Source organism: Rousettus aegyptiacus, unplaced genomic scaffold (genome assembly GCF_014176215.1).
Source record: "Rousettus aegyptiacus isolate mRouAeg1 unplaced genomic scaffold, mRouAeg1.p scaffold_m13_p_4, whole genome shotgun sequence".
In the NCBI taxonomy this organism is placed as follows: Eukaryota; Metazoa; Chordata; class Mammalia; order Chiroptera; family Pteropodidae; genus Rousettus; species Rousettus aegyptiacus.
The window spans coordinates 115,468,911-115,495,000 of record NW_023416307.1 but is presented as its reverse complement, the minus strand read 5'-3'; the positions used below and the strand labels follow the sequence as shown (position 1 = coordinate 115,495,000).

Sequence of the window (26,090 nt, the reverse complement as noted above, 5' to 3'; positions counted from 1 at the left end):
TGGAGGGTGGGAGCTGGACCTTCTTGTTTAACTTGCCACCTGCAGCTCTGATGCCAACCTGAGGGTCCCTCTGCTTCTCTGAGATTACTACTTAAGAGGATAAGGCAAGGGACAGTGACAATAAGCAAGTGCGCCTCCCCAGCCTGAGAGACCTGAGGCAGGGCTGCAGGGCCTTGAGGGAGGTGAGGCAGCTCTAAGAGGGCTTGAACAGCCCCTGGCCTGAGGCAGCTTCCAGCCTCCCTGGGGCTGGTGGCTGAGGGCGAGGTGAGGGATTTGGGTTTGCAGCCTTTGGGCTGGAAAACAGATTGTAGTCAGTACGTAGGAGGCAGCAGCAGTTGTGGCAGTTGAGGCAGAGGCTGGGCTCAGGAAAGGTGGCTGCAGAGGCCTTAAGACACCCGGGTTCTGGACCAGAGCCAAAGATGCCAACCTTCCTCCCTCTCCCTTCTACCCTTCTTCCCCAGAACCAGCACTGGCCATATCCATGTCAAAGAAAAAACATTTCAGGAGCTGATTCGTTTTTCTCAAAACATATATTTACCACTCTTCTCAGTACATCTTTGAGCACCTCTGCCAGAATCTCTCCGGAATGTGTAGAATCCCCGCCCCACACCCTGTAACTCCCTAGGCCTTGGTGACAAGACCCCTCACAGCTTGTGCGATGGCGTCCTTGTCAATGCCGAACATCTTCAGCAGTTCAGCTGGCTTCCCGCTTCTTGGTACCTGGCTGACAGCCAGGCGGGTGACAGTGACGCCAGGCTCACCCACTACTGCAGAGGACACTGCTTCACCTATGCCACCTTGGCAAAGGAAAGGAGGTGAGTCAAGTGATTCAGTCTCAGAGTAAGCAGTGGGTGCATGCCCTGCCCTCTCCCAATCTGAGTTTACTCCCTAACCCAAGGATGGCAAAGATGACATATGCACCAACCCCTCCCCACAGTTGCAGCCACAGCGGACATCGCTAATCAATAACCACACTTATTGTCTTTTCATAAGCCTACATGTAGCCTCTGAATCATTTTTAACACCATCCCGTGAGCAGCTGTCATTAATGGACGAGCATCTACACCTGACCCCAGAGTCTAGGACCATCTCCTCTCCTGTGAGAAGGTGGTGTGAGAGGGTTGCTTTGGGAAGGACTCATGAAAGGCAAATTCTGTGTTGCTTTCCCAGTTTGAATCTGAACAGCCTTAACTTTCAACTACTTCTGGGACACAAGCCACCTTTTTCACTCTTAAGAATCCCCACTGGCTTCCTGTGGGGCAAAGACTACATGAAGAATTCCATGTAGAGTTCTAGCTGAGAGTTCACTGGGTCCCAGGCCTAGCTTGAGGCCTAACAGGCCAAGACCCAAATGCTCAGAGGGACAGCTCTTCGTTTCTCGGGCCACAGCTGCCTTACTGGGGCTGGGCTAAAGGAGGGATGTCTAGCACTGGGACCCTGGGCCCCTCCCTGACCCATGTGACCTGGCTCTCTGGCCCAGGCCCTATTACCTTCGTAGTAGTGGTCCTCAACCGTCAGGATCCTGCCCTTGGTAGCACGGGCACTGTCAAGAATGAGTTTCCGATCCAGGGGCTTGATGGTGAAAGGGTCCAACACTCGGATGTTGATCTTCTCTGTGAAGGTAGATGCAGAGGTGTAGCTGAGGGGAATGGGCTAGGTGCTGTGGGTCTACCTTTTGGTGGCCTTTGATGGGGCCCCTGGGAGGGGGCCTGGTTGGTGTGTCCTGAGAGCTGTCATACAGCTAAAAGCTCAGTTTGTGGCCTGTACGTGTCCCAAGGAGGATCACCTGTCCCCTTGTTCCCATTGTTGGGCTTGTGCTTGCCGGTTAACCCCCATGGCTTGCCCCCTTCCTGTTTATGTGTGGTGCCCATGTCCTCTGGCATTCTGCACCTGCCCACCTCCTCCTGGACACCTTTCTTGGCCTGTTTTAGGAGCAACTGGTCCTAGGAGCTATTGACCTTTATACTGTCAAAGAACATTAAGTGGCCTATGTGTGGGGCCTGCGTAGCTTTGTCAGGTGATGACCCAGCAGAACGACCTCAGAAGGCCAACTCCAAGTCAGTGACGCCTGCTTCACATCCTCCCCCTGGGGCTGCATCCCTGCTAGGACTAGGTTTTCCCTGGCTTCTCAAGCCCATCTTACTCCTGTCTGGCCCTTCCTCCAGGTCCTCAGAGCTCTGTACATGCCATTCCTTCTGCCTGGGTCTCTTCATTCCCCTCTTTGCTTACTAGTCCTACATACATCTGAGATCATTTTCCTAAGGTTGTCCGTGTCCACCCTCTCTTTCGTGCTCAGCATGGACGAGACGTGATATCTACTGTGATTTTATTGTAGGGGGTGCTAATGCCTGTCTCTGCTACAGTATTGGTAGCTAACATTTGTAAGCTCACGATGACAGTAACAACATCAGATCACATTTACTAAGCCCCCAGGACAGTATCTCCATTTCATGGATGGAGGAACTGAGGCACAGTGATGGTGAATAACTTATTTAACTAGTGCTCAACTGAGTGGTGACCAAACCCCATTGCAAGCCCAGGGCGTCTGATCTGACTGCCATGCTGGGGCACCTTAACTCTAGGGCCATAGAGCAGGGACTGTGGCCACTGTAGCCCCAGAACTTAGCATCATACTGGGCACATAGTAAGTGCTTAAAGGGTGGCTTTTATTTTTCACTATTATCATTGAACTAGGTAAAGTTCCCACTCCCAAGACCTAGTATGCAGTCAGCTCCCGATCAAAGCCTATTTTATTTGGGTTCCTCCCTCCTCACCTTTCTTCAGCAGGTCAGCAGCAGCCAAGGCCTCATGTAGGGTTACCCCAGCCCCGATCACAGTCACCTGGTCATCCTTGCTCTTCAGGACCACCTGGGGGTGACACAGGAGGTCAGTGAGGCTCAGGTACTGGTGGCTTGGGGTAGGCCCCTACTTTGGGCTCACTCTGTGAGGTCTCACTGGGGCATGAACTACACTGACCTTGGCTTGCCCAACTTGGAAGTCCTCATTGTTGTTATAGATGATGGCATTTTCTGGGCGGCTGGTCCGGATGAAGCAGATGCCCTGGAACGAAACAATAACTGAGGATTACAGGATGTTGCACATTCAACCTCCAAGAGCAGTCTTTTTAGAAAGGCTTCACTTCCCACTTGCAAACAAACCTCCTCTACCCCACTGTCCCCACGGAGGTGTTTGTCAGTCACCTCATGCTGGCCGCTCCCCTAGCATGAAAAAGGACTCGTTCTCTGCAAGCGTGCACTGCTCCCAACACTCCTCCTGAGTGAGAGCCACTCAAAAGCTTCGCCAGTCCCAAGCCCCAGATGGAAAATGAGTTTTCCATCAGGTAGACTGGCCTCCCAAGTGGGGTCGCTCCCCTAGAGTGCATCTGGCATGCCTCTGGCCCTCAGGCAGAGAACTGGAACCACAGGGCACTCTGGTCTGTGGAGCATGGCTCTTGGTCAGGACCACACTGCTTAGCTCATTTTGTCTTGGTGCATCCAACTCAAGGAGGCCAGAGGGGCATCAACTGCCAACGGAGAAAGAGTGTGATGATCAATTAGCAATGTCTGCCATGAGGCAGGAAGGGTGGTGTGTATTTTGTTCTTCCTAGTCTAACTTCTAGCTATAAATACCAGAGGCGAGCTCAGGTGATACCACTCTGGGGTAGTGAATGACCAGCTCTGTGCCTGCATGCTGGCCTCCCCTGCTATCCCTCTAGGGAAGAGCTAGCTGCCAGCAGAAAAGGGTACAGCTCTGTGACTAACCTTTGTATTGGCTGCTAATTCCACCGCCTTCTCTGTAGATACCCCATCGCTTGGGTAAAAGACAGTTGACATGGGGACCGATCGAAACATAGCCAGATCTTCCAGAGCCATCTGAGAGGGACCGTCTTCCCCTGTGGTGTGGGAAAGGACATGCTGAAGTAAGACCCAATCTGTGGAATGGAATCCTGGCCTCACTGCCCCTCACTGCCTGGTCCAGAAGGCCAGGGAAGCTCCAGTTGTAAGCATCCTGGCCTTGATTCAACTCACCAATGGACACACCGCAGTGGGAGCCGCAGAGGTTGACATTGCTCTCGGAGATGGCTGCCATGCGAATTTGGTCGAAAGCCCGCGTGAAGAAGGCTGCAAAAGTGCTACAGAAGGGTATGGTCCTATTGCGTGTGGCACAGCCCACGGCGATGCTCACCTGGGGGTACAGAAGGGAGAGGGTGGCCAAGGAGCCCAGGACCCCTTGTGAGGGACTGGGGGCAGGGTTGTCATCCTAGTAACTGTTAATTCTCCTCCCCTCATGCAACTGATTTCTATATAGGCATCACTCCACAGTCTGTTTCCAAACACAGAAATCCTTCAACTTGAAATAATCATTTCAAAAGTTGTCTTAAAATTATTGTCCTGGGGAATTTTTTTTCCCTCTAGAAACAAACAAAAAGTCTTTCACAGAGCAGGCTACTTAAGTTTGGCCACGGATGGTCCAGCTTTTTCAACTACACACCTCACCACTAATCTCCCTCATGAGCCCCAAGGCCTCTGCAGAGACCAGGCCTCCCATCCCCTCTGTCTCCCCACAGAGGCTCAGCCCCAAACCTCTTGCCCAGAAGCAGTGAACAATGGCTTTGGTTCCAAATCAGCTGGAACCAATTGGTTTCAGAAGAGGCCTCCACAATCCTGAAACCCACTGCTGACATGAGCCCTCCTTCCCTAGCACCTGGGGCCTCCCCAACTCACAAACCCTGGCTAGTCTAATCTGGACCCTCCAGCTGCCAAAGCTAGAAACCAGAGAAAAAAATTTCATGTTCCGCTGAAGAACTTTGGAGCCAGTAGACTCCAGAGAGATCTGTAAAGGCCTGCAGACCCGGCTAGGGTCCTTGGCCAAGAGGAGCGAATATTTCGAAAAATAGGACAAAACATCATTCCTGACAAATGGCTGCTTATCCGACTGTGTGCATGTCAGGAGTCTAGACCTTGTGCATAAAAGGGGTTCAGGAGTCTTGACTGCTAGGCCCATCACATTCAAGCCTTCCTCCTGTGCCCAGAGAGCCCATTTACCACCCCTGGCCTACATGCAGTGCTCCTGTGTGCACCTGCACCCCGTTCAGCTCCTGTTTGCACACTCGTTCAGTACATTCGCACCTGGGCATGACACATCCTCCACCTTCAAATTATACCTACTCAAGGTCAAGGGTCAATGCTGGGTCCTAGCTATTCTGGAGTCTCTCTGGGCTAGCCCACAGCAGTCACCTGGCACTCCCATCGTAGGGGCCCAAAGGAGCAAAAGGGCTTTGGCCCTGCCCATGCTCCCCTCAGACCTCTGCCCCAAAGCCCTGTGTCTACCTGCTCACACCTGGCACCCACCATGTTCTGCTCGGCAATGTAGCACTCAATAAACCGATCTGGGTGCTCCTTTTTGAAGATCTCTGAGAAGGTGGAATTCTTGGTGTCCCCATCCAGGGCGATGATGCGGTCGCTGGCATGGCCCAGCTTGGCCAGGGCCTGCCCGTAGGCCTTGCGGGTAGCTATCTGTGGAGTAGAGTGGGAAGGCTGAGCACTGCTGTGGCATGTGTGAGGTGTGGCCTGGAGCCATGCACAGCCTCGGGGTAACATCTTTTAGAGAGGAAAAGAATGAAAATTGGAACAGAAGAAGGAAGGCCAGTAACACACGACCCTCTGGAAACTTAACTTCTGTAAGGTTGCCAAGAACTTCTACAATGAACAACTTGGGAGTCCCTTGTCCCTAGCACAGCTGTGGGCTGTCTGAGCTGCAAAAGATGTACTAATACCCTCCATTTTCCCCTCCCCTGCGACAGGTCTGGGAACTCACCCTACTATGCATGGTGATACACTGAAAGTGTGGGAATCAGAAAGCCTGACGGCAGTTGCAATGATGGGTTCACCCAGGGGAGGGCCCTGGAGTAGGGCAGGTCTGCCTAGCCTTTGCCAGGCCAGACACAAAGGAGTCCTGAGCATAGGCCAAGGCCCAGCTGGACCAGGAATGGGGGACTTAGAAGTTGTGGCTTTGATCCCTGCAGCCAGTACCTTGCTGTGTGACTATGGGCAAGTCCCTTGTCCTCTGAGTCTCTGCAGGTAAATAATTCCAGAACTGGCTGTCTCCACGAGGAACTGGCAGAAGCAACACCTCAGGGTTCCTCCTCACCCTGCATTAATCGCTCTCCTCCCTTTCCCAGCCAAGAGCTTCATCTTAGCCCCAGGCTTGGGGAGCCAGAGAACCACAGTCACCCCACCCAGCTAGTCCAGAAAAGCAAGGCCCGACTCTACCTTGTCCCCGACTTTGTAGCTGGGTGGAGTGGGCATGCGGATGTTGGCGATGTCTACCGAGGGGGCATCCTCCTGCGGGGGAGTTGCCAGGATCTTCTTTTTGCTCTGGATCTGGCTGTGAATTTCCTGGATGATCTGCTCAGCCATGTTTTTGGGGAGGGGCTTCCCATGCCAAGACTCCTTATCTTCTATTCCTACAGGTCCAATATAGGAGGACAGAGGGCCTGGTAAGACAGAAGCTCCCAGAAGGCCAGGATGGTGCTCAGGAGAACCCGTCCCTCCACCATTGAGGGCAGGCCAGTGGAAAGGGAGGAATGGTGTCATCACAGTCAAGCGTGGCCCTGCACTGGACACCGCAGGTTAGAGAAAGGAGAGTCCTGGTACCAGGACACCACACCACATGCCTGGCCTAGTCCTCCAGCAGCTTACAGAGTAGGAACGGGAGCAGGTATGAGCAGACTGCCCTGTCCCATTCTCCCCTATTGCCTTCCCAGCCCAAGCCTGCAGAGAAGAGTCTGTAGAAATCACACTCTGTTCATTGAACAGGTCGGGATCCTGGCCGTCAGTAGGGAAGCTGGGATGTGGCTCAGGGCAAGCACCGCCAAGGTCACCTGATACATTGGTGAGTCACAGAGTGGGCCCTCTACTACCACCACAGTTAAGGTCCCTCTCCTCCAAGGTCATCTCAGCTTGGGCAGAGCCAAGGACTGATCCTCCTAGCAGCCCTGTAGACCTCCAGGGACCCCCCAGAAGCCGCAAGCTTTCCAGATCCCACCTGGTGGTGACACCTGAGGAGTCCGTGTCAGGCAGTAGCACTGAGGCCGTGACATCCCAGAATCCTCTCCTAGATGTCCACCCCTCCCAAAAGGCTCCCAAAGCCATGCATCTTCTCCTACATTTCAGTGAATGTCCTCAATTACCAAGCCCACACGGGGAGAGGAAGTTGTGAACCCCATGCAAGGAGGGGCACAGCCAGGGCATGTGCCACAGTAAAGCTGGCCCAGGGCCTGCAGTTAGGGCCCCTAGTGTCACAGACTACCTGTGTCTCTGAGCAAGTTCCTGACCGCTTCTAGCCCCATTTTCCCATCTTTAAAATGGGCGAAGGCCATCCCAGACTCAAGGTCTGGAGCCGCACCTATGGGCTAGAAAGCCACAAGCCAGCATAGCTCTCATGCGTGTCCTGACGCAGCCATCATCTTCCAGACCCACCCAGGCTCTCCACCCACACAGGCTTCTAAGCACTTTTCTACTGCTTGAGATGTTCGACTTGCTCACCTCTAGGGAAAAACCCAGGTCTTATCAGGTTCTCCCAGGGCTCCCTGTCGGCCCTTCGGCTCAGGACAGACAGCTGGAGCCATCAAGGATGCTCTGCAAGTGCCAGCCAAGGAGGGAGTATGGGGGATGGTCTTATACCAGGTCCTTTCCCTGACACGCCTTCCCCAACTCCCTCCTCTTCTCCTACCTACACACGCCCCTCAGCCAAGGGTTTGAGTCTTGGCTCAACTATGTTGACCACTGAGTCACTTCAGCAAACAGTCTCTTGCTCCCCATTCCCCAATCCTGGTGTACTCACTATGGCAGCAGAGGGATGGTGCTTCCCCCCATACAAGATCTCAGAGACACGCCCCACCATACCCTCTCAGTCAGCCCCAGGCATAGGAGTGGGGAGGGAGGCTCATGCATACAGACCTGAGATCCCTCGACCCTTGAAGGTCTTGGCAATGATGGCTGTCGGCTGGTGTTTGGCCTGGCCGAAGGCCTTGCACAGTTCCTCCACGCTGTGTCCATCCACAATGATAGCATGCCAGCTGGGGACAGAGAGGGGGGAGTGAGGGGCAGGGGCCAGGTGCCTGAAGACCCTGAGGAGGGTCCCAGAAAAAGGTCTGCCCTCACTTCACTGCACTACTGCAATCTGGAAAAAAGCTGGAGGAGTCAGGAAGTCTAAAACATTCCTGTTTCCAATCTGGGTTTTATTTTCTCTTTTCACATTATTTAACTTCCTCTTGTTTTCCCTGAACAGATTTTTCTCCTCTCTCCTAAGTAATTCAAAGCTTAGTTCATTTATTGCATCTTTTATTCCTGACCTATTCATTTCCTACTGAAAGCTGCTTTTGGGATGATGTACTAGGTTTGGAATCTGCTACTAGGTATTTGATGAAATTTTGGGCCCAATTTTCATTTAGGGGAACATCTGATCACTTCACAGATGCTGGATGAAGGCTGGAAACATTTTTAAATGAGCCGTGCTGTCAAATATCTAGGGGAAGGAGCCAGTACAGGGCAACCTTTCTCTTTAAGGCTATCCCTTCTGGGACTCTTTATGGCCCATTTATAATGAACACAGCAGCTAACATGTACTCTGTAGGCAGTGGGCGAAGCACAACACACAACCCAGTTGTCTCATTACAACCTCCCCTACCCCAGGGCATGGGGCGCTGTTACCACCCCCTCTTTATAGACAAGTACACTGAGATACTGAAGGCAGAATCACTTGCCACAAAGCAAGTTAGTGACAGAGCCAGGACTTAAGGAATCTGCCTTCAGAGCTACAGGGTTATATAGACACAGACCTAGCTGTCAGGGTCATGTACTCAGCTCCCTAGCCTGATGTGGCCTTGGTGAGGTCCTTGAGGCACTTTATGGCTGTTTCCTCTTCTGCCCAACAGGATACTTGCTCTCTTTACTTTCTCTCTCTATAAGGTCAGCCTGTGTAATTGGTATTGCAAGTCCCTCTTGACTTTCCCTGGTCACTGACTCATCTACAAAGGGCCCTGCGCAGCCACATCCCAGAGTCCTCCACAGTCTTCTCAACTGAGGCTGAGCCTGGAACCTGGGTGTCTTGGAGCCCTAACGGCAGAGCAGCTTGTATCTGGGGCAGGGGAGGGACACTGAGGTGAGGGCCCCTCTGGCTGACACCCACCCAGATGGACTTCCTGGCTTTGTAACCCGTGACTAAGAACTCACAACTTTCAGGCCCAGGGGGTCGTCTGAAAACTGTTTCTCCCATCTCACTAGGAAGGGGTACTGTTCCTCTTCCACAGGCTGGCTGGGGTTGGGCACAGGAGGCAGCCACCTGACTTATTATGTTCAAACCCCTACATGTCCCTTAGCCTCAGTGACCAAGCCTGGTTCACTGTGTCTACCTCCCCCTCCTCCTCCTCCTCCTCCTCCTCCTCCCTCAAGAACAAGTGAAGATGTGTGAGAGAATAAAAGCTCTGAGAACTAGGATGCCACACATCCTAGTTCAGACAAAGGAACTCACTCAGAACTGGGCCTTAGCCTACAAATTCACAAGGTGGCCTGGGCTGCTACTTTAAGTCCAAATGCCCAAAGTCTGAAATTGCGAGTCAAATCCTGAAAAAGGAAGACTCATTAGCCTCTGGCTTCAGCCCAGGTACCTGCACAGCTTCTAGCAGATGGCTCCCGTGCTGTGAGGGTGCTCAGGCCACAGCCCCGTACATACCCGAAGGCCTCGCAACGCTTCTGGTAGACGTCCAACTGGTGCTGCAGCGGGGCAGGGTCACTCTGGCCCAGGCGGTTGATGTCAAGAATGGCGACGAGGTTGTCCAGCTTGTAGATGCCGGCGAAAGCCATGGCCTCCCACACAGAGCCCTCCGACATCTCTCCATCTCCCAACATGCAGTAGACGCGGTAGCTGCAGATGTGGGGAGTGGGTGTGAGGCTGGCACCTCACCTGGGTCACTGTGCTCCTGGCCTGACCCTCCCAAGGAGCCTGACCTCTGAGTGAAGCGGCCACATACGATGTGCAAGGGTGCCATCGGCTTTCTGATGTCCACCCCAAGCCTACGCCCTGAGGAATGGCTGTGAAGAAAGCGGTCAAGAGCTCCAGAAAGTACTGGCTTCCAAGAAACAGAGCTCCAAGACGACAGCAATCTGGTCAGAAGATCCGGGGGCTCGGGGGTCGTCAGGACACAAGGAAAATGAATATTCGTCGGGGCTAACTGCTCACGCCCGGCTGGCTGGGCTTGAATTGCCCACTGCAGGGACGCGCCCACTTCCTTCCACCCTCCCCAGAATCAGGATTGTTGGGGGAGCCCTGGGACTCCCTGGGTGAGCCAGAGGGGAAGGGGCCCTTCCTGCTCCAAGGAGCAGGGCTGGGGCAGCCCTGACGAGTGCCAGGCAAAACTCTAGGGGAAGAGGCCTCAGGTGAGGAATGATCATTAATTAATGAGAGGACTCGAGGACTGGGCTCGTGGTGGGGACAGGTGCCTTATAGGATGAGCTCTCCCCAGTGGACTGATGTTGGTCCTTGCCTAAGACTGGAGCTGGGGCCAGAGCTGGACCTGGGCCTTCTCCTGCCCTCAACACAGGCAACTGTGATTGTTTCAAAGGTGGTGTGACATGGCAAAAAGAAAACTGGCCCCAGGGAAAAGTAAACCCTGGGAGGTGAGGCCAGAGTCAGGGAGACCAGTTCAGGAACTGACAACCCACCCTCACATTACCATGCCCCAGATGTGAGGGGATGGCTGAGGGGCAGCAGCCACAGGTACAGAAACAAGAACCCCATTCACGTGGCATTGAGCGGCAACTAGGGGCTATGGCAGGGTGCCGGGCCCTGTGCGGAGTAACCCTCTGAGGGAGTTAAGTGGAGTTTTATTCCTAAAACACACAGAAAAGGAAACAAGTTGAAAAGTCAGGGGACTTGTCTGAAGGTCATGTGTAGTGGGGGAAGTAGTGGAACAGAGATTCAAATACACATGTGACTACTCAGTCCAGACTGTCCACTCCTTGCTGTCTAGAAATGCACACAGGGGGAGGAGCTACAGGACTTGGAGATTCCCCTTTCTTCTGTCCAGTGAGCAAGGCTGATGCCTGGATGTGGGCTCAGAGGGGATGCACCTGCCCTGCTGCTGCATGCAACAGGATATAGCTCTGGAGCTGGGGCTTAAGAGCTGGCTGTACCTAAGCAGTCGGAGCCTCCAGGCCTCTTTGTTGTAGAGCTAAAGCAAAGGGAGCTGGAGAAGGGGTGGGGACAGCCATGGTGCTGTCAGCATGACTCAGCACCTCAGCAGGCCAGCAGGTCAGGGAGGGCTCCGGCTTCCCTCCCTTCTGTGACCTCCAACAAGCCAGGTCACTGGTTCCCTGGCCGGGAGAAGTTCCCAGGCCCCATACTCAGAGGCTTATCTGAAGCTGCATCCTGCAGGGTGCAAGGGGGCCCTGGGACCCTGGAGGGCTTGGGTCTAGCACAACAGCTCCCACAAATGACCAGCTTGATGGGGCTGAGCCAGAGAGGCCTCTATGGAACTCGACCTCCCCAGAAAGCAATTCCAAGGAAGCAGACTGGCTGCCTTCCCAAGCTTACACCACTTCCAAGGAAGTTAGACCGGGGCTAAAAGCAGAGTGCCAGCACCTCAGCCTTTGAGACCTGTCTCTTTGGGGCCAATAAGCTCAGGTCAGGAGGGTGTCCTGGGGTACTGAGCAGACACTAGCGAGGCTTGTTATCAAAGGGGCCCCACATAAGCCGGGGCTCACCCTAAGGCTCTGAATTGCCCAAAGCTGTTAGAGTTAAGGTGCTCAGTCATGAACCAACATGAAGGGAAGGGGCCCTAAACAGGGGGCCAAAGTTTGTTGCAGAGGTGTCTGAAAACTTCCTCAAACGTCCAACCACAGAGGACTATGTAAACCGGTTACAGCAGACCTGTAGCAGAACATCATGTAATCACTAAAACTAGCTCTTGAGTTATAACATGAGAAAATGTTCATGATGTTTAGGTTTTTCTAAAAAGAGGAATGTAAATGCGTATAAATACCAGGAGTCCAAATTTCTAAGTTTCTTCTCATGATAACATGGAGGAAATGATACATTGAGATTTAAATAGGGGAGTGGTTAAGCATAAAGAAAATGTTCATTTCTTTTTAATGCTATTCTGTATTTTTCAAATGAGTAGATAAAAAGAGATACAAAAGTGAGGCGATTTGCTGTCCCCTTCCTGCTGGTGGCTGGGGGACATGCCTGAAGGTCAGATCTACTCTATCATGACACTACTTCCTGGAGCCTGGCATGGCCTGATAATTCTCTTGATGCCTCTGCCACTCCCCTCCCCAGGGAGGCCCAGGCCCTAAACCTTAGCCGCTGGGAACAGAATTAAACTCCTTCTCCATACACTGGCTTGTTCCATTATGTTAGGGTCAGGAAATGACTCTTCATAGGGAATTACTTCAAGCAACTGTAGGGACTAATTAACTCACATCTCTGGTTCTGTGCCAAATAAAATACTCTTAAACATACACCCCATTCTTTGTGACTTTCCTCGCTTCACGATGAATCACTTCTGGGTATAGCTGGGCCTGGCCCCAAAGCCCAGCGAGGTTCTGAAGGCAAACATGTGCTGGCGGGTGATACTGGCCTGAGAAGTCTGGGACACCTCACAGCCTCAGCTCACCTCCTGGAGAGCAGTCTCTGAAGCCCCTCCCCCTGCACACAGTACGTGCTCCTTGCAGCGTAGCTTCCAGTCAGGCTCCTTGCAGCCAGCCACCTGTCTTCGGTGGACCTGAAGTCACCACCACTCCCCACTAACCACCCTGGCTATAGCCCTTCTCATGCCAGTGGGGTGGACTGGAGGGCACTGGGAAAGCCATGGCCGCACAGCTGGGCCTTTCCTCCCACCTGCAGGCAGGGTTCCATCAGCCCCTCTTCTAGGAAGCTTCCTACTCACAGGGCTTCCCAAACCTTTGCTTCCTTTAGGCCTTTCAGAAGAGCCTGGAGACTGACTAGATTCAAATCCGACCTCCACCACTAGGTGCGTATCTTATCTCAGTCTCCCCCATCTGTGGAAGGGGTATCTACACTTATGCCACCACTCAGCCATAACGAGTGCTTGCTTATTAAGGTGGAAACCCTTGAAAGCCCTGAGCACCAAGGACAGGGCCCCAAAAGGGAATGGCATGGAGAAACCATCTGACAAGTGCTTTCCTTAAAGCCTGTAGTCAACACTCTTCCTCTCCCCACAATAGAGACCTGTCTGCAGACCAGGGCCACGGTTGCCAGCCTTATGGCTGAAATTTGCCTCAAGGGGTTCTCCTCCAAACCACCAGGCACTGGAGCAGAAAGGTCTATGATAAGGTCAATCTCTCCAATGTTTGTGCCCTCCCTAGCTGACAGGTGGGGCTTAGGGATGCCCTGAGCCCTCTAGAACATTCTTCTTTCCAAAGATATAGATAAACACCTCAGCCTGGCACTTAGTCAGACATTGGAGGACAGGGCCTGCTGAGACTTCTGGGGTCCAAGAGCTACACTTGGGGGTGACACAGGAACTCATCAGCCAAAGCACTGGCCAAAGAGTACATGGTCAGGAGCATGGGCTCTGGGTTCAAACCTGGCTTTGCCAGTCACTATCAAGGGACTCTGGGCAGGTCCCGTCACTCTTTTGAGCCTATTTCCTCATCCGAAAAGGGATCTGGTCCTGGTATCATGCACTGTTAACTCAGCTCCTACTCAGGCAAGAGGAGGTATCTGAGAGCAGTGGTTATGGTGGAACCCCTCCCCAAACTATCCAGGGTGGGGGTGGGGAGTGGAAGTGTTACCTGGCTTTGTCGAAGTATTTGCCTGTGTAAGCCATCCCACAAGCGGCTCCAAGGCCCTGGCCCAGTGAACCAGTGGCCACATCGGTGAAAGCTTGTTTCTGTCATAACAGAGGGACACAGTTACTCACGGGGGAAAGATGGAAGTGGCTTCCCTCCCAGGAACCTGGACTTGAGGGTCAGCCACATCCCCACCTAGACTTAGCGGTGCTGGCTGGGTCTTCAGGAGGCATAGCCCCAGGGCAGCCTCTCCCCTGTGTAATTTCTCATTCCCATACAGCAGTAACTGTGGGTGTGGTTCAAATACCAGCGCTGCCCACCAGGAAGCTGTGCGACTTCGGGCCAGGGACTGGAACCTCTTTGGGCCTCCATTCCCTCATCTGTAAATGGAGCCCATGTCACCCACCTCACACAGTGACTAGGAGAATTCACGACAAAACTGATAGAACATTTGGCGCTAGTGGGTACCCAGATTCGGGGGGGAGGGGGTTTGACAGTTTCTATGGTAATCCATGAACTCCAAACAGGTACAGGGGCAAACTGGGCCCCTTTCCTGGGGCATCACCAGTATCCTGTGATCCTGTATTGACACCCTGGTGAACTCCTGATTTGTGTCTGTATCGCCAGGGAGGCCCGGAGGGGAAGGGGAGCTGGGTGTTTGGTGCTTGGGGAGAGGCTGTCTCTGCAGGTGACCCAGAGAACCCTAGGCTGGGGCCCTGAAAGGTCTTGGACTTCACCAGCCTGTGGGGAAGAGAGTGAGCCCCTAAAACACCCACTTCTTTCCTTCCTCAATTTGGTGCCTTTCTCTACCTTTCAACACCCTCAGCTTCTCATTGGGCACCCCTGCCCACCTTCCAGCATGCCTTGGGAAACAGGAAGTGGAGATAGAGGCCTGTGCGGATCCTGGCAGGGTGTACTTACCGGGACAGGGTGCCCATCCAAGTCAGAGCTGATCTTCCTCAGGTTCAGCAGCTCTGTCTCGGGTAGGAAGCCAGCCTCAGCCCAGACTGCATACAGGATGGGAGCTGCGTGGCCCTGCCAAGGGATGGATGGTGGAGGGAGAGGTCAGAGGGGGAGCCGATACTGGGGGGCTGTTCCCACTTCACGCTGAAACCTGAGGCCTGGCTAAGCCTGTGGGCCAGGGTATCCATTTCAGGGGAGGAAGCAAGTGAAGCCACTTCCCTTCCTTTCATCCTTCTCCAGTCTGAAATTCCCGTAGCCAAAGCCAAGCGGGCCCTAGGACAGGTGCAGGAGGAGCACAGCTGTGAGGCTTGCCGAAGCCAAAACCCCAGCAGGCAGCCGGCTGCCCTAATCCCTGGTTTCTGGCATGTGAGTGGACTTGGACAGACTTCTAAGCTTTCATGTCTGCTCCAAGAGACCAGAAGCCACAGAGTCAGGACTGGGTACAGGTGGATTTCAAGAGTTTGTAGCATAGTTTGTGGCTGTGATTCTCATGTAGGTGGCATAGGACAGGATGCTTCATCCCAAACCCTGCTGCAATGCACTACCACTCCTGAGGGGGTGAGCTGTGGTCTAGGGGTGCTGGCACAGCACAGGAAGATGCGTCCAGAAAGCCGCAAAGCCATACCCAGACCTGGACTCGAGTTTTGCATATCAACACCAAATGGGCAAAACACAAGGCAGATTATTTCCATTGTCCCCTATTAATTCATTCATTTATTCCTTAACTCAGGTTAAGTTTACCACCTAGGTCCGCACAGGAGCCTGGGGGGGAGGAGGGTGGAGATGGCTCACTGCCAGCATCTTCTCACCCATCCGGGGCCCACATGACACCCAGACCCAGGTGAAGGGTAGCAGGCTGGTCTCCTACCTTAGAGAGCACAAAGCGGTCGTTGTGAGGGTTCCGGGGGTCCTGGGGCTTGTAGCGCATGGCGTGGAAAAAGAGGACAGCCATGATCTCCGCGGCGCTGCAGCATGACGTGGGGTGGCTGTGGCCAGGAAAGAAACCCGCGCATTATGGTCCTGGACCCCTGACCTACAGGGCTCACCCCAGCCCATGCACAGGGACCCGGGGGTATGTGTCGCAAGGAGTCAGATAGCCATGTACTCAAGGAGGACACTGCTGGTGGCATTGGCCCCTCCCAGGGGCCAATAGTCTAGATCCTCAGTCATACAACTGAAAAATTTCTGTGCTGGACTAGAGTAAGAGAGAAGGGCCCAGAGACTATGTACAGCACAGATCCAGGCAACACCATGGCTGGGGAGCGGCTGGGACTGAGTTGAGCCCAGTTCTGGCCTCGTGGTTCCTAGCAGCAATTACAAGGATTCAGCAGCCGAGGAGTCGTGGCCCCTCTGTAACTGACCAGTAAGCCACATTCTGGTGCAACTGCCCAGGACTCTGCTTACTTACTTGCGAGGGGCACTCTGTCCTTCCAGAACCCAGGGATGCTAGTCCTGAGGCCATGGGCAAGAGGTAAGGGACTGAGGCTTATGGAATTACCACAAACCTCCCAGCCTCATAGTCTGAAAACTTGGGCTTCAGACTCTCCAACAGCATCATTGGGCGACTTGGTAGCTTTTTAAAAGGGCATTTTGAGTGCTGGTGTAGCCACTAGGAACCATGCTTTTGTGCATAATTTGAAAGACAAAACACAAGATCTCAACTTCTGCAAAGGCTACAATCATGAAAAGGTAACAATCCCTTCTGCCTGTGACAAGGGCTGAAGTGGGGCTGACAAAAGCAAGAGCCTGCCCTTTTGGCCCTGGAGTGGTAGGATCAAAGGGCCCCCCCTTTTTTTAACCTTTTGCATTTTATTAATTGTTATTTGAATGGCTCCTGGGCAAAGGTAATGATACAAAGTATAAGCATTACATCCTAGAAGTGAGACTTGTTTAGGTCTCTTAGGACCCACTTGATTTATCCAGGCACTTCCCCCATGAACGGGACTAGAGGTTGGGGTCTTGCCTAACCCTGCTTGAAGCACTCTGTCCCAGTTTTGTTAAGATGTCAGCATGACGAAATGTGCCTCCCCACCACTCCTCCATGCAGCCCAGCGCAGCTCTCTGATGCTGCCCTTTGAGGTCTTTCACGCTAAAACACACCCAATGCCAAACCTAAGGGCACATGCAACATCTGGAGTTCACACACGCCTCCCTCTTCCCTTGCCAGTCGCTTCCCCGCCCCCTCCACACCGGGTTAGGGGTGAGTCACTCCTGGTACAGACGCATTAGTAGAGAAATCCAAAACTGTCCATGCTGGTTTAGTACCCACATTCCCAGCACGCAATCATCTTATACTTAACCATTTCTATGAGCTCCTGGTCATGGGGAAAAGACACTAGACCTGAAAGAGGGAGTTGAGGAAATGTAAACGAGAAACCTTTCTCTGCCTGGCAGGGACCCAAATCCCTTGTCCCCAGTGCCAAACTTCAGCTGGAGGACATCCCTGTCAATACCAGTTAGTCTGACCTCATGTCCTTCCCACCTCCAAGGGCAGTCTGTCCCTGAGGAATCCTGTTTCAAAAGTCTTGACCCTATAATGAAAGGAGTGGAGGAAAGATGTAGGTAGATAGTGGGCCCAACTGCTCTGAGGGGAAAGAAGGGTGCAGGGACTTTGCCTGCCTTGTCCACCTTGTGATCTCAGGGTGACGTTCCCCCTTGACTACCAAGAAGGGCATCAGGGATAAATGCCATGGCACAAGCACTCTCTGCCTGTGGCAGAAGCGTACCGAGGCCCAGAGTGGATGCGGAGGGAGGTCGGCCATGAAGAGACACCAGCTGAAAAGTTAGTTGATTTTAACCTTTCCTTGGTAGACCTATGAGGGGTTAGCCTGCGATATTTTATACCTTTCAAAGCCTGCATCTGGCTACACTGCTGGCCCTGTCTTCACGCTTACCTATAATAATAGGTCTTTAGGGGCCAGGTATCCACCCTCTTCTTTCTCCGAGCTTTCATGGATCTCTCTTTGCAAAGTATCCCGGGTGGGGATATAGGCTGTGTGACTTAAGTGTTTCACCTCCCTGAGGCTCAGCTTCTTAACTTGTAAGTGGGGATACTGTGTGTGTGTGCGTGTGTGTCGCGGGGGGGGGTGCAGTCTAAGAGTCCCAGTAAGATAATGCATTCAAACACTCCAGGTAACCATCTGCTGGAGGACCAGATGCCAAACCTCTCAGTGCCTCCATCTATCTTCTTATTGATGGGCTAGGAATGTGACCACTGGCCCCCCCCCCCTCCACTGCTCCCTCCAACCCTAACCATAGGGCAGGTAGAAAGAAATGAGCCATGAACTGAGACAGAACTCTGTTAACTGTAGTGCTAAGCAAACAGGAGACACAGTTACTCTTAAATGCAAACTATTAGAGGACCTTCAGGCCAAAAATGTCTTGCATCTACGGCCTCAGGGCCTGAGATTTTCTTGTCCTCTCTGTCCTCCCCTGGGGCCAGTGGGTGGGCAGGAGCAACTGCAGGCGGAGGTCCCAGTCCGGGGCTCTGTGTATGTCACACACTGGCTAGATATAGGTGAGGGATGGGGTTGGGGTGAGGGTAGGGGCGCTGCTGGGTACTTTACCAGAGAGATGCATGGGAGTTTATAAGTTTATTCAAAAACTCTGCCTTGGCTTGAATAGTTCACTTATGATGCCAAGTAGTTCAACCTATGAAGGTGATGCTGAGTGCTTAGAGCTAGGCCTAAATAAATCGTAAGAAAGTAAATACAGGAGTGGAAAACCATTAGCTGAGATCTAACTCAAAAGTTAGAAAAATAAAGTGAGCTCAAAGACAGTAGAAAGAAAATAAAAAAGCAGAAATTTATGAAATAGGAAGCAATATACAATATTTAAACATCGAAGCCAAAAGTTAATTCTTTTTTTTTTTTAAAAAAAAAAAACCTTTAAAAGAGGACCAAAAACCAGGCAAACTTCTGATAAGGCAGAATCCAGGAAAAGAAAGGGGCAATACTAGAAATTGAAGGAGCAAATAAGACTCGATGCAACAAAATGTGAAAACTGGAAGTCTAGGGAGAAATAATTTACCAAAACTGACCTGAAAAATAGAAAACTTGAGTGATCTTTTAATCATTAAAAAGAAACCAAGTCAGTAGCTGCAGACGCAGACACACAGCCACTAAATGTCCACAGCTAAATCACAAGCTCTATGAAACACACAGGGATGGCCCCTGCATCGCTTGCTACAGCCAGATCTGGAAACCACCCACATGGCCCATCAACAGAATAGATAAAACACAATATATTCATATGATAAATAGTATGCAGCAGTGAGAATAAGTGAACTACACAGATCCAACATCAGCACCAACTCACAAATGCAGCATGTGAACGAAGCACACTACAGAAGGATCTGTACAGCAAAAACCAACACTGTTTATGAATATAAACAAATGCTATGAAACTATAAGGAAAACAATGGAATGACAATGCAAAATTCAGGGCATAGTTCTTTCTGGGGGGAGGAGGGACACACAGGAATTCCTCAAGTACTGTAATGTCCTAGTTTTTAAGCCTGGTGGTGGGTACATTTGGGTTCATTATAACATATGTACAGTATATTGTTTTTTATGCATATATATATATATATATTTTTTTTTTTTTAAAAAAAAAAAAACAACAACTCAGACTCAGGTGAGAGTACCAGGATGCCAGAGAGGAAGTGAACTTCAGAAGCAGTCCTTGTTCTTTCTGTTCCCCGAAGTGCTCTAGCTGGCTCCTGCCAGGAAAGACTCTGCCTCCACACCTCAGAAAGTTTCTTCAGAGCTCTGCCCCATGCCGTCTCCTCTGAGAAGCCCTCCCTGACCACACTACCTAAAATACCTCTTCATCTCTTCACTTATACTTGCCAACACCTAACATTATGTGACTATTTATTTGCTCCAAGAGGGTGGGGACTTTGAGCCTTTTAACTGTTGTGTCCTTTTGGTGCTTGGCACAAAGTGCACAAATGAATAAATGATGTATCCTGGCTCCAAGACTCGAGATGTGAGCTGAACTTCAGTTTCCTCATTGTAAAATGGAGATATTAACAAAATCTGACTGACTGAGGTAGTGTGTGGGTAAAGAGCTTGGCACAGTGCATACGAAGATGGCAATTGCTCAGTAAATATTAGCTCTTAACATCAGAAATGAGGTCTACCTTATTCCTCATTTTGAGGATGGGATCTCTTACCTCTTAAGTTCCACAGAAGGGAAGTGACTTGCCCAAGGTCACACAGTCTGCCATCAGAAGAGCTAGGGCAAAAGCAAGATACTGTGAAAAGCTGATGACTGGATTAACAAAAATGTGGTAAATCTACACAATGGAATATTCAACAAGAAAAAGAAATGAAGTACTGATTCATGCTATAACATGAATGACCTTATAAAGATCATGCTAAGTCAAAGAAGCCAGACCTCAAAGATTTCATTCTGCATGATTCCATTTATGTGAAATGTCCAGAAGAGTTAAATTTATAGACAGAAAGGAGATTAGTGGTTGCCTGGGAGCTGGGAAGGGAGGCAGAAATGGAGAATGACAGCAAACGAACACAAGGGATCTTTCAGAGGTGATGAAGTATCCTAAAATCAGATGTGATAAATTCATATGTGATGACAGAAAGAAATCTAATTATGGGAGGTGAACATACAGTATAAACATATATATGCCTTATGTTAAAGTGTGCAGCTGAAACCAATGTCGCCATAAAAAAATAATTAATTAAAAAAAAAAAAAAGATGTGGTGAATTCACTAAAACTTATTGCATCATCCAGCCCATGAGTGCACCTGACTTCTGAGCAAGACGCCTAAACTGTGCAGGTCAGGTCTGCCAGACCCACCTGCTGGTGGAATCGCTCCAGCTCACAGAAGGCCATCCCTCTGAGTGGACTCTGTCTCACCGTTCAGGAAAAGAGAACAGAGTCATTCAGGGCAAATAGCTCTGGTCTGTGGCAATAAGGGAGTTCCTGATTTTGTGGGTCCAGAATCTAGTGGCAACAGCCCTTCCTAAAAGAAGCCCAAGTCCAGGGGTAAGAGCTGTAATAGGGCCAAAGTGTGGTCAGCTCACAGGAAACTGAGAATGTCTTAGCCAGACCCTAACCAGGGGCTGCACCTGGTTTCCAGCTTTGAGAAACACTGAACATCAGCCCTGCTGAGTTAGAGTCACTTGGGCAGAGCACTTGAGACATGTCAGAGCAGTCAGGTGTCTTCACATCGTGTTGGGAAATGCTGCTGCTGGGGCAACCTCAACTGGCTTCACTTTTGCCTCAGTCAGGGCCAGGCTGGGTGGAAGGCAGCCCAAATAGAGAAGCAGGCCCTGTTGTGGTATTCTGCCCAGAGAGGCCAGAGACTTGAAGGGGCCCTCTAGGCACTCAGCCAAAGCATACTCAAATGCCAGAGCTGGGTACAGAGATGTACTTCCAGCCACTAAAGTCACATGGACCACCAATGTTAAATCCCAGAGCTCCCTGTCACACTCCTGAGGGACCCAGTTTGGAAACTATCTATCTAAGAATTCTTCCTTTAAAGATGGGGAGACTGAGCTCCTGGATCGGAAGGGTCTTTTGGACAAGTGCACAACTGCTCCGAAGGGAGCTGGAGCTAGAGTTGGAATCCTGTCTCCTTGTGCCCACTAGTCAGACCCGGCTAGACATTAGCACCCAAGTACCTTCCCCAATGCTGTGGGGCAGAGCCCTGGGGACATGTTAAAAGCACAGCCTGAGCTTCCCTAATTTAGGCCTGATTGTCCTCAGATGACACCTAGCACTGTTTGAATAATACCATAGCCTAGCCCTGGTCATTGCAAACTATGAAATTGTTACCACCAGCCTCAGCAGCCGGGCCCCTTCTGGTAAGGTCAGTGGGTTTTATTTTTTTAAAGCCTGTATAAGCTGGACTCTTGCCATAGTTTCCTTAGCATGTGGAAGGAGATGACCCCGGAGAAGCTGTGGCCACTGTGGGTGCTGCCTCCAAAAAGAGCCCTCTGTCCCTCAACTCCCCTGACACAGAAGCCAGTGTCCTCACTCCTGGGGCCTGGTGAGGTCCTCTGACAAGGCGTCAGTGATGGCAAAGGAATGAGAAAGCCAAGAAATAGGGAGCTCACTGAATCCATCCTGTGTGGGTGACCATGAAAAGACTTGACCAAAGTGCTGTTTCACCACCAGGAATGCAAGCTCCCCTAGAAAAGGATGGTCACTTTGGAACCAGCTTGGGCCAAGGCATCAGGATTGGGCCTTCACCTGATGGAAGTCACCTACTGTGGTGAGGGAAGAGTGGGCTTTAAAGCAAATGTCCAGGGACCGGAACACAGCCCTTCAAGTATTCCAAAACTACTTTTGTGCACACCCATAGTTCTTGGCACACATCTTTCAAAACCTCTTGTGACAGGGGTTGCATAGCAATGTTACTTCCTTCTGAAAAATAAGTTTTCTCTAAGTGTTTCTTTCCTGTATCTTTTACACATACAAACATGCAGGAATCACCAGGTATTTTACACTTTTTCTCTTCTTACAAATGGATACTTTGAGTTCAGATAGTTCCTCACTAAGACATTACAATGTAAATCTGGGTATAAAGTCTGTTGCTACATATAGTATCTTTTCCCTACATTGAAATCAGTTTAACTACCTAACAAAGACCCAGGAGACCCGCTGGATACTCCCTCCCTTTGGGAGCCCCCAAGAGATATTAATTAATGTTTCATTTCTCTGAAAGTGCCTTCAAATCAACTGATACCTGCCATCACTGCACCTGATCTCCCCATTTCCAATTTCTCTCCATTCTCCTGCCTGCCCATTAAGTATTCCCAATAATGCAAGCCCCTCACTCGGCAGTGTGGAACCACCACCAATGATCAGCTCGGGTAAGTCACTTAACACACTAACCTCTCAGTTTTCTCATCTATAAAATGTGTTTGTTATAGCATCTATCTCATAGGGTTATTCTCAGAATGCATGAAACAATATTAGCAATAAAGGATGCTGTGTCAAACCAGTGATATCTATTTGGCTCAGTAACCCTGTAACTGTCTGCAGGTCTCATCTGGCTCTGTAAGATGCTCAGGTGTATAACACTATTTAGTTGGGTAACTGCTGTGTTTCTCCAGCTAGATCCCCAGGAGGCTGGCTAGATAGCTCCTATCACACAGTATGGCTAAACAAGGCCCTGCAGGGTGAATCACTCCCTGAAATGGTCAAGGGAAGGGGGCATGAACCACCCAACAAACAATATAGGGTGTGCAGACCTACTGTGTGTCAGGCTGGGGGAGGAGGCATGGAGAGCAAGCAGGTTCCAAGGCTGGGCAGGAGCTCCCACACAGTAGGTAACAGGTCCAAAGTGTGCAAGCCCAAAAGAGCCCCAAAGAGGTAACAGGTCCAAAGTGTGCAAGTGGGTGGGGTGGAAGGGAAAGGGCTTGCCAAGAGGGCGCTAATCCCTTCTGAGAACTGGGTGTCTTAAAGTTGAAAGGGTTAGTGCAGACCCACCTTGAAGGTCAAAAATCATTTACTCATTAATAATATAGCCTGTATGAAACTGGCCAGAGGCTAGAATCTTGTCTTTGTTATAAGTACACAGCTTTGGGAAGATTCTCGGAAATCACTCCCTAACCCAGCCCCCACATACATTTCACAAACCCAGTACATTGTCTCTTCCCTCTCATGCCAGGCCTCAAGGGAAGAAGGCGCTGGCATTCTTGAAACTGCCCAGTGTGTAGGAGCTACTACTATTTGCATTTCAGAGTAGGAGACAGACTCTGACCTTAACTACCCCACTGGACACCTCCAGCTGTACAGTGGTCCCTGTTATTATCACCGTCCCTGCTACCAGCCACCTTCCAGTGGAAGCTTCCTGGAATCAGCAACAGCCTTTCTCCACTTTCTGAGTCAGAGGGCTGACCCGGAAAGAATACTGGGAGAAGATGCCTCAGCCTCTGCCCTGGGAAAAGTGCACCTGGCTGCTGGCCCTGCCCCCAGGACTGCATTCCAACCGCTGGGGCCCTGGGACTAGGCCCTTGCTTCTCTTAGCCTTCCAAGTCTCCCCTCCCCAACCCCTAACCCCACCTCCCGCCTCAGGTCAGATCTAAGACCTCCTCTTTACACCAGGTGCCAAGGCTCTGCATCCACGTGGCCGCCTTCCTCCCCTCTCCCATCCCACTCAGCAGCACGGCGTCTCAGCAGTCCCCTGCTGCAAACTGAGACCCCCAACCCAAGGGTAGCAGGAATGTGAGATGGCAGAGAGACAGCAAGTGTGAGATGGGGAAAGGTGGGGCCCAGAGCCTCCCTGCAAGATGCGGGGTTAAACCCTGCGCTCCCGAGTTGGGAAGCTCGGGTTCAAATTCCAGCTCTCCGTGTGTGGCCTTGGGAAATTGACTCTGAGCCTCGGTTTCCCCACACAGGACATGGTAGGGGTCCAGGAGGCCACGCGTGTAGGGCGCATCACAAGGCCTGGCGCTCCGCGAAAGCACAATTATGGTGGCCTTCCCGGCATGGCCACAGAGGGGGCTGCGCGGTTCACGAGCCGCACAGCGCAGCCGGGTAGCTGGAGTCTTGCGAGGGCAGATACAGCCTGAGGCGCCCCGGGAGCCGAGGCCCGCCAGGCGGAAGCCGGGCCGAGAGGGCGCGGCGCAGCGGAAGGTGCCTAGTACCAGGGTCCTGCAAGGGACGCGTCTCCACCACCTGACCTGGCTCTGGCCGCCTCGCTCGTGGTGGCATTGTGCAGCGCCGCACGGAGCCGGCGCGCCTGCGGCGTCCGAAAATGGCTCCCCCACCCTAACCTGAGCCTCGCCGGGCCCGGCGCCCTCTCCCCGGCCCCACGCTCACCCCGAGCCGGCAGCCGTGGTGGCCTGGATAGAACTGATGCGCAGGCGGTTGGCTGTGTCCTTCAGGGCCTGCAGCTTCTGCTGGTCAGGCTTATGGTAGCCCTCCATGGCGCGGCCGGGTGAGCAGGAGGCTGCAGGACGCGGAGACGCGGAGGTAGCGCGGTGGCTGAGGCAGAGACCGGCAGCGGCCAAGGCCGGGTGCTGCGCGGGGGCGCGTTAAGACTCCCAGGCCCGCCCGTAGGGGCGGGGCGTCGGCATCACCCCAGGCCGCCGCGTCGCCAACAGCGCCGCCCTGTCCCGCCCCGTCCACCCCGCCCCCGGGCCCGGGAGTTGCCGGTGCCCCGGCCCTCCGACTGGGAAACTGAGGCTGCTGCTAGCCCTGGCGCTTTGGGTGGGACTCAGCCTGATGCTGTCCACCCACTTAACCTCCCCTCCACCCTCCCGACATTTGCTTGGCAGCTACAGGCTGCCGGGCTCCTGTGAATCAGGCGGCACTGCCCTGCGGCATTCACCAAACGAACAAATGAAAATAACTCCAGGTTTTAGGCTTGGCTCAGAGCTTGCCTGATGACTCGCATCTTCACTGCAGAGTGCTCTGTCTCCCTGCTCCCCAAGGCTCAGGGTGGAATTGAGAGGCGAGACTTTGTTGGAATTCCATTATACAGATGAGCAAATTCAGACTGGCAAGGTGAACAAGGTCACAGGACTGGGGGGTGTAGGGCTCTGCCCTAGCAGATCAGCCCCATCCCCCAGCCTCAGTTCACTTTCTAGGGCTTTAGGGGCCTGTAAGGGGGATGAGGGTTATGAAAATGAGAATAATAATAGTGTAGTAATGATAATACCAGCTAATGTTAACTTAGAAAGTACTAGTGGCAGGCCCTTCACAAGTTATTAGGGCCTAATAACACTGCTGACTCTTAGGGAAATTATTGGGTTTGGTCCCAGGTCTGTAGGGACAGGAGCACTCACCTCTGCTGTTACCAGACCCCTTGTCTCCCAGAGGGATGGGGATCCTCAGAGTGAGGATAGGAAGGGGACAGTCATTACATGCATTGTCTATGGAATCCACCCATCCCACATGACCCATGAGGTTACTTCCACTTACACAGGAGGAAGTTCCATCTTAAAGAGATAAAGGCAGGCACCTCAAAGCAATGGCTGAGCAGGGGCCTGCACCCGATCTGTCTGATGCTGAGCCCCTGAGAGAACTGTGGGAGGAACCAATAGCTAGGCTTTGCCTGTATCCCCTCTGTTTCCTTTACATTGCCCACACTCAGAGCTTTAGATCGCGTTGGACAATGGATTGGATGCGAATGAGTTCCTCACCCTACCCCCAAGTACACCTTTGCTGCTCCTCTACCTGTCTGGCTTCCACATACCCAGCCGGATCCCAGTGTGACATCCCCTAGCACTTGGCACCTGCTGGCCCAGTCCACAGAAGCCTGCTAGCTGAGGCTGGCCCCCAAGCTGGTCAGTGCTGCAGGCTGGATTGGAGTGAGGTAGCCCAGGGGTATG

At 52.0% G+C, this 26,090-nt stretch overlaps 1 protein-coding gene across 1 annotated transcript; it reads right to left on the bottom strand.

Moving 5' to 3' along the window:
• Positions 1-511: 511 nt before the first annotated feature.
• TKT (transketolase) lies at positions 512-24,779 on the bottom strand. Its single transcript, XM_016156401.2, has 14 exons — positions 24,577-24,779; positions 15,646-15,763; positions 14,736-14,849; positions 13,818-13,915; positions 9,736-9,927; positions 7,962-8,080; positions 6,273-6,466; positions 5,352-5,516; positions 4,029-4,185; positions 3,762-3,892; positions 2,977-3,060; positions 2,775-2,868; positions 1,491-1,613; positions 512-797 (listed from the first exon to the last, which is right to left on the bottom strand). Exons 1-14 carry the CDS (start codon positions 24,681-24,683, stop codon positions 622-624), a joined length of 1,872 nt encoding a protein of 623 aa, XP_016011887.2. The 5' UTR covers positions 24,684-24,779; the 3' UTR covers positions 512-621.
• Positions 24,780-26,090: the final 1,311 nt, after the last annotated feature.